Source organism: Monopterus albus, unplaced genomic scaffold (assembly GCF_001952655.1).
Source record: "Monopterus albus unplaced genomic scaffold, M_albus_1.0 scaffold107.1, whole genome shotgun sequence".
In the NCBI taxonomy this organism is placed as follows: domain Eukaryota; kingdom Metazoa; phylum Chordata; class Actinopteri; order Synbranchiformes; family Synbranchidae; genus Monopterus; species Monopterus albus.
The window spans coordinates 356,214-363,921 of NW_018127987.1; the positions used below are offsets into that span (position 1 = coordinate 356,214).

The 7,708-nt window shown below is 38.0% G+C and overlaps 1 protein-coding gene and 1 long non-coding RNA gene across 3 annotated transcripts in view; one reads left to right on the forward strand and one right to left on the reverse strand.

Annotated features, from left to right (window-relative positions):
• The first annotated feature begins 621 nt into the window (after positions 1 to 621).
• Positions 622 to 6,582, forward strand: LOC109966195 (tumor necrosis factor receptor superfamily member 5). 2 transcript variants are annotated; one of them, XM_020610867.1, is made up of 11 exons: positions 622 to 1,540; positions 1,734 to 1,803; positions 1,977 to 1,998; positions 2,283 to 2,393; positions 2,576 to 2,719; positions 4,377 to 4,467; positions 4,681 to 4,718; positions 5,280 to 5,396; positions 5,557 to 5,579; positions 5,670 to 5,775; positions 5,983 to 6,582. In XM_020610867.1, exons 2-11 carry the CDS (start codon positions 1,735 to 1,737, stop codon positions 6,237 to 6,239), a joined length of 978 nt encoding a protein of 325 aa, XP_020466523.1. In that variant the 5' UTR covers positions 622 to 1,540; position 1,734; the 3' UTR covers positions 6,240 to 6,582. The 2 variants fall into 2 exon arrangements, with proteins under 2 accessions (XP_020466523.1, XP_020466522.1); XM_020610866.1 differs by having other exon boundaries at positions 622 to 1,998; positions 5,983 to 6,581.
• Positions 6,583 to 6,657: 75 nt separating this feature from the next.
• The window catches only part of LOC109966197 (uncharacterized), a 2,779-nt gene continuing 1,728 nt past the window's right edge, over positions 6,658 to 7,708 (reverse strand). Inside the window, exons 2-3 of the long non-coding RNA XR_002275736.1 lie at positions 7,345 to 7,449; positions 6,658 to 7,155 (exon numbers count right to left, since the gene is read on the reverse strand). This is a non-coding gene — a long non-coding RNA (uncharacterized LOC109966197). The remainder of the gene's footprint in view (positions 7,156 to 7,344; positions 7,450 to 7,708) is intronic.

Consider the following 7,708-nt stretch of genomic DNA (forward strand, 5'->3'; position numbering starts at 1 on the left):
AGTCGGGACAATAAGGCTTGAGAAATGCCAGTATACAGTGCGTTACAATAATCTAGTCTAGTGCTAATAAAGGCATGAATTGCCTTTTCAAAATCACTAAAAGAAAGAAAGTTTTTAACCTTAGCCAAAAGTCTCAATTGAAAAAAACTGGCTTTAACTACAGACTTTATCTGTTCGTCCAGCTTAAGAGCACCATCAAATACCACCCCAAGATTTCTCACATGAGGCCTCAGGTAGGAGGCCAAAAAACTAGGAATATCAGAACCAGTGACACCAGAGTTACCAATTACAACACATTCTGTCTTACTTTCATTAATATGTAAGAAGTTATGTGATATGTGCATTTCAGAACAGGTTGTGGTAGTTTTTACCCCACTTCACTTATTCGACCATTTACATAAAACAATCAGATATAATGCAATATAATGTTAAAGATTACACCAATGGTTCCCAGTCTTTTTGGACTGTGAGCCTCTACAGAAAAGCTCCTCAGGGCTCCTTGTCATCTTTCAGATGTCTTTGAGTTATTTACAGTCCCGTATCTAAACTTCTCAGATGTTTTCATTTAAATAACTTTTTTCAGGCACTAAAAACAAATTATAATATTCAACAATATAAATGAATAATATTTCACACACAAACAAACAAACAAATAAATAAATAAAGAATATACACAAAAAAATGGATACAAATGCGAGTTACATGCCCAGCTGTCGGAATGGGATCCACTAGACTGAGCTACTAAACAGTACATAACTAAAAGCAGCTCCACCTCGGCTGGCTACAACAGTAATAATATTATCCGTCACAGAAGCCTACTGCAGTACTTTTACTTTGATGCTTTAAGTGCAGATAATACTTCTGAAGGACATTTATTTTTAACAAATTATATTTAAAGTAATGGGAGTGTGTCCAAACCTTTGACTGGTACTGTGAGTAAATGTTGTGAAGACTTCTCTCACCACAGATTGTCTGCGTGGTGGTACCAGTACGAATAAGATATAACTTGGGTAATCTGACTCTTTAATTGACCTTTCTATTACACACTAGTTTAGCCTCGAAAACTCTTGGATAATTATTACAATGTGTAGGAAATAAAACACAGAAATTCAAATATGATTACAAATATCTTGACTTCAAATCAGAAGTGAAATTTTAACCATCACTATCAAAAAAAATTGCTCCTCTGTCATGTTTTTGACATAAGGTCGCTTTACTAAGAACACGTTTTTCTTTCTCTTCGTTCTTCGCCAGATCTTACAGTTTGTACGGAAAGTGATGAGACTTTGATGCAGAAGCATTAGTCAGAGAGCAGGTTGGGTCGTGTGTGAGACATGCTGTAAACAGGACAAGCAGCAAGCAGACTGATAGAGGTCGGGGGCGGGGGAGACAGAAAGACAGGAAGATGTCACCAGGTAAGGAAACACTGACACAGAGGATGGGTAGAATGTGTGAGAAGGCAGAGAGAGTAGGGGAGAGTCACACCTTGAGGAAGTTAATGAAAAAACTGAAGGAGAACAGAAGACGTCTCATATTGAAGGTACATTTTTTGTTGCTGTTGTTTGTTCTGTTAAATTTACAGTATATTTTATTGTCATCTTATTTATGTTAGAGCAAATTTTGTTGAGGCACTAAACTTTATGGAACGTGACCTGCCTTTCAAAACGGTGTTTGTAGCTGACCACTTTATTATTTGTCATTGATTTTAATATTTTCTGAAATTTACTCCATAGAATGGGACTTGTGCATTTCTGTGTGATTGTCCTGATGTTCTCTGCACAGCTGGTGCTCAACTCTCCAGTGGTAACGAAGTCTCTCCTCTTTTCTCATTTTATTTACCTATATGTTGTATGCCTTTCAAGTACAAGAAATCATTCAAATTGTTAAATGTAGAAACAATGCTTCATGATAAGTTACTCAGGGCTTTGCTGGAGCATTTTAGTGTTTCATGTCTCCTTCTATCAATGTGTTTACAGATACCGAAGTTGTGCCCCGCAGGTAAAAAAAAAAAAAAAAAAAACTTTTTGTATTTATTTTTGACTCACTGTTTTTTATTGAATGAATCAGCAATGATTGCCATTTGGAAATAACTATAAAGCATTGAGGCATATAGTATGTTTCTCTGTTTATGTCTGTTTTTCTGGACATCTTTTTCTGTCTTGATGAAAAGTGATGCACGCTGTGTGCTAAGTTTGCACTGTATGACCACATCCTTCTTTAATATGCAGTCTCTGCTCTAATTGTCATCCGGTGTACGCATTTGTTTCCTTCTGTTCTGTCAGGTGAATATCTGACCGATCATACACAGTGTGAGCCCTGTCCTGCTGGATCATACACAACTGAACGCAACCGTGAAGACGCCTGCTATCCATGCTTTGCAGACTGTATACCAGGTAAAGAAACTATGAGCCATGTCTACTAAGTAAACAGTTTCATCTGCCCTTGTGAGGACTGCAACTTCAAGTTTCTATAAAAAAAACTGAAAACCAATTAATAGCATTGCCAATCTCTTTGCATTTGCAGAAATGAACTTTTGCAGTGATTAATCTGACTAAAATCACCTCTGTTTTCTCAGCATACCATCTGAAGGTGGTCCACAACTGCACCTGTACATCCAATCTAAAGTGTGTCTGTGAGGAAGGTTTCAGATGCATTGACAAGGACACCTACACAGGCAACTGCAAAGAATGTGTCAAGAATCAGGAAACAAGCGCAGCTGGTAACAAAAAAACGAGCAATGCAAATGTTTAGCTCTGTCAGATGAGACATGTTCCAGCCAGCAGAGGGCGCTCACCACATGCAGTACACAATATACTTCTGAAGTGCTGGCATTAGTTACTAACATGTCAGTAATATATATATTTTTTTTAAGTTGTCAGAGCTTTGCACTGAACTCTGGCATCTCAGTGAGGAGAACAGTAGTGTAAGAAATGTTCCTATCCTTTACAGTAACAACAGAATAGTTGAATACAGTAGAATAGTAAGAACAGAATGTGAAAATACCTCCTGCTTTAACTCCTACTTATGTGAACATATGTGGGTAGTAGCAGGAAATTACACTCAAATATAAACAGTAATTGTACACATTTCAATGAATGGTCCATCAATGAGCCATGTGTATGTATGCCATCACTAGTGATAACAAATAATGAAACACTTTCTGATAAAGAATGTATGCCATCACAAATAATGAAACACTTTCTGATAAAGCTAATTTATAAAGGGTACATACGCTGTAATTAGTTGCTTTATTGATGGGTTTTGATTCATTTCCCAGTGCACTAGATCAGTTAAAAAATATACTTTGAAAAAGCCAAGAGTTTATGAATGAATTTTGGTCCAGCAGCCCTTTTTCAAAAGACAAGCTGTCACAGTTCATTGGAGTGGTTGTAATGAAACAAGATTTTCCTGGCAACCCAAAAGTTGTTCTAATTAATGGTTTATAATGGAGCACAAAAAAATGATGTATCAAACCATTAATAAATTATTTAATTAAAGCTGATAAATGGTCAGTAATGACAAAGATGCATTGCAGTCATGCTGGAACAAGAATTTATCATAGTAGATGAAAAACTGGTGCCACAATGTGAAAATAATATGATAAAGAAAAGTGTTGAAGATTCTAGTTTTTAAGTTTTTTCTTTCTTTTTTTTTTAGCATTTTATGCCTTTATTGATAGACTGTAGAGAGGAAAAGAGGAGGGGGGTGTGCCTTGACCCCTAGGCCACCAACTCTATAACTGTTACCAGTTAACAGTGATACTTGATCTAATTTCAAAATAAGAAGAATGTAAATTAGAATTTGCAAACAGTAGTAACAGCTGTGAGCTAAATGTGTTCAGCTCTGAAATGATGCAGAGGTACAAGTACAAAATACTACTCAGAAAGTGGAAACCCTCAAGTGTCAGTACCTCAAAACGGAGGATGATGGTAAGAAATGATCCTCCAGCCTTATGTGCTGTTTCAGCATGAGATGGTAACATGAACTGTCAGCGGCATGAAAATGTTACTAAGCCTCAGGTTTTTTCCTGCCTCGTACTGTACGTGTTGCTTTCACTTTCTACGTTATGACCTTTAGTGAAGCACATTTCCCATATAAACTCTCAGATTCCTCCTAGTTGTTTGGTTTTATTCGGCTTATACTGGTATTTCTACTATAATGATGCCTATGAACTCATGTGAGGAAAACCTGCACGTCATAACGTAATCAATAAATGTGCTCACTCTCTCACACCTATACACTTTTTTTTTATCTGTATATGATCTCTTCCATTTGTTGCATTTAGGGCCTTACTGCTGCTAAGCCATGTCTGTGACAGTTGGTTTGATCCTGTGTTTGTGCTGTAAAATCTGAAGCCAACATTTTTTGTTCTCCAGTAGCAAGAGTGACCTCAGGAAGTGATAAGCAGACTTCCTCGACTTCCTCACAGCACAGCAGCACTTCTGCCAAACCCTGCCGATTTCCCAAGTGAGTCACAGAACTTCCAAGATACAGACCAAAACAAATACCTCACAAAGTTGTAACACTCAGGACAGACATGACCCCCAACATCTGGATGACTTTAAATGCTCTTCAAGTGAAAAGTGTATTAAGACTCTTTTAGCATTTTGTACAGATATTATACACTCTCCTTGTACATGGGGTCACACGTTTGATAAACTTGGTCATTATCTCCCACAGATGTGAACCTCGGCCAGTTTCACCAACACCCACCACAGGTGAGTGTGTGTTCTTGTACTTGCTACATAGTGATGACCAAACTATTTTTTTTGCTACAGAGTGAAGACATCTTTGGAAAGTGAGAATTTGGCTGGTCCTCACTTTGTTAAACACCTTTTTGAAGATTAGGACTTGGTTTTAGGGTTCAGGTTAAAATTAGGGTTAGGTGATAGGGTCATGGTTAGGCATTTAGTTATAATGGTTAAGTGTTAGAGTAAGGGGCTAGGGAATGCATTATGTCAATGAGTGTCCTCACAAAGATTGAAATACAAGTGTGTGTTTGTATGTGTGTGAGAAGAGTTTGTGGGCAGTTTTTTTGTGTGAACATCTGACTTTGCCTCTGGCTTTATCTTCAGATCAAAATTCTAATTTCTAATTGATTTATGACCAAATATATACAAAACTGGTGACCCTTCACCAAAACTACATCAAAGAACCCTATAACCTGCTTCACATCAGCACAGTACTGCTACTGCAAGCATATCAATACATACTGTGTGCCCAAGTGCAAGCACACCGAGCGCTGCAGCTGTGACTGTAATCCTGTTTCTTTCTCTCAGACACACCAAGCAGTCCGCTGGCAGTCATCTTGTGTCCAGTGGTTGTGGTGGGATGTGTGGCTCTTGTGATCCTGTTCTGCATCCGTCACCCCGGAGATGAAACATGTTTCAAGCGAGGTAATGATAGTGTTTGCATCCGACACGGTCAACATTTTGTTCAGATAGAAATGTAGGAATTGCTGTAGTATTTTCTAGCCTTTTAGCTGCCACAGTATGTAAATTACATACAGTTTCAGTCATGACTAATAAATGTATTACTCAATGTCCTGTTTTTCAGCTGTTGCAAAGCTATGTAAAGAGGTAAGTATCTAAAGGATTTTAGTGCTCAGTCAGTCATTTATTCACATACATTTCTCCTCTGCCCTAAATGATGATCATGCTCTTCTTTAGAGAGGACACAATGCTTCTGTCAAGTCAAGAGAGTCAACTCATCAGTTCCCCAGAGACTCATTCAGTGCAAAGCAGCAGCCGCCGTCCCTTTCAGCAGCCACCTTGGGTACTGATGAGTGAAATGAAAACTCATGTGAAATGCTTTGACTCACTTAGTGGAGTCATTAAGAAAATAAAAAGTAAAAGATGCAGCTGTGTTACTGATTGGAGTTTGAGTTGAACCTGCTCTGTAAACTTCACGTTATTGCACTTCACCAGTTCAATAAAAAAAAAATTGTTTATGTCCACTCTTGGTTTGTTAATGTCTCTGTAGGTCCAGTCCATGTCCACAATCCAGGGACAGTCATCTTCAGCTTGCTCAGTCAGTTTACAGGCCAGGTCGGTTCATCAGCTGAAGGAGGGAAAACGGCAGCGAGAATGAGCAGTGAAGAAGATGAAAGAGACTGTCCTGTGTTTCATCCCACATGCTCTCCTGGTATTCCTCCCTCTGAGGAGGAGAGAAGTAGCATTTTCTTCCCCTCCCAGGAACAGGGGAAGGACTGCCACATGTCCAAAGAGGAGGAGCTATGATGCATTGTATGACTCCTAGAAGATTTTTTTTGGTGGCTGTGTCCACTGGAATCCAGACTGACCCTAAACACATTCGTTTAAAGGAATGAATTACAAAACTGTGAAACAACAGGTAATCTTCTGTTGGGAAACTATGAAGGGATCACAGAGCTCTACAGTGACATTACTTCCTGCAGGTACTGGGAAAACTTGTGGTTAGTGCACAGAAGCAACTTTAATTCTGTGAAGAATGGCTGGAAGGTGATCTCTGTTGTAAGTTATAATTTTAAGAACTCTTGTATATAAGTTCTGTCAGCTCTTTCTAAAATATTATACTTGGTTTTTTTAATGTTTTGCATAATTATTGGGCATTTTCATTACAATAAAATTTTTATTTTGAACAAAGAAAAAAGTAAGTTATTACAAAACCTTCAGGCGACATGCAGCACAAATATACACAGGTATATTGAAAATATAAAGATGTGAAATACTTTTGTGTACCATAGTACATACTATTTGAGCAACATAGTGCACAATGTCTGACTTAGGCATAGCCATCAACGTGTCTTCCAGATTCTTCAGTCTCTCTTTTTGTGCACCTTTATCATCTTAATGTCACAGATGTCATACAGTCATGTTTCCTTGCAGGAAATGGTATCAGTCTTGATACCAACAATGTCTGTGGTTCCATTTGTCAGTGCGGACCAGAGTGACGTTTGGTTCCATTTGTTCTATGAGCAACAAACGATGGTTTGCATCAGCTGTGTATCAGTAAATGCCCTCCTGTCACATTCATTCATTCAGCATCCAACCAGTCTTTAAACTCATACGTCAATAGGTTGGTCACATTTCCCACAGACCTCCTGGACAGGCTTGGATACCTCCTCAACCTCACAGCATGGTGATCCTGGTTCAGGTTTTCCAGCCCAAATGTATCCTGAGCAGCAGGACAAGAAGCGGAGATTTTGTAGAAATTAGACTGAAATACTTGTTTATAATCACTTTAGATAGTAATAAAAAATATATTTATGCACAATGTTGTATGATAAATGTACTATCCTCAGTGTACTTCCTGCATTTGTATATTACTACAGGGTTATCCGTTTGATTATAATAATCTACCAACCATGCTTGTTCCTGATCCATTGCAGAAAGGGCTTGATTTTTGTTGCAACAATGAGTGCAATTCCTGCACACAGGAGAGCAATTATTGCCAGGAACCACACAGAATCTGTAAGAATATGTAAAGAGACATTTTTAGAACATTTATTTACAGTGGGTACGGAAAGTATTCAGACCCCCTTAAATTTTCCACTCTTTGTTATATTGCGGCCATATGCTAAAATCATTTAAGTTCATTTTTTCCCTCATTAATGTACACACAGCACCCCATATTGACAGAAAAACACAGAATGTTTGACATTTTTGCAGATTTATTAAAAAAGAAAAACTGAAATATCACATGGTCATAAGTATTCAGACCCTTTGCT

What these genes read in the sequence shown, in the direction of transcription:
- LOC109966195 (XM_020610866.1), top strand. Translation starts at nt 1,851, where the DNA reads ATGCCTTTCAAGTACAAGAAATCATTCAAATTGTTAAATGTAGAAACA. An exon ending in AAACCCTGCCGATTTCCCAA is followed by an intron (nt 4,468 to 4,680) that starts GTGAGTCACAGA and finishes TATCTCCCACAG; the next exon opens with ATGTGAACCTCGGCCAGTTT. An exon ending in TTGCAAAGCTATGTAAAGAG is followed by an intron (nt 5,580 to 5,669) that starts GTAAGTATCTAA and finishes GCTCTTCTTTAG; the next exon opens with AGAGGACACAATGCTTCTGT.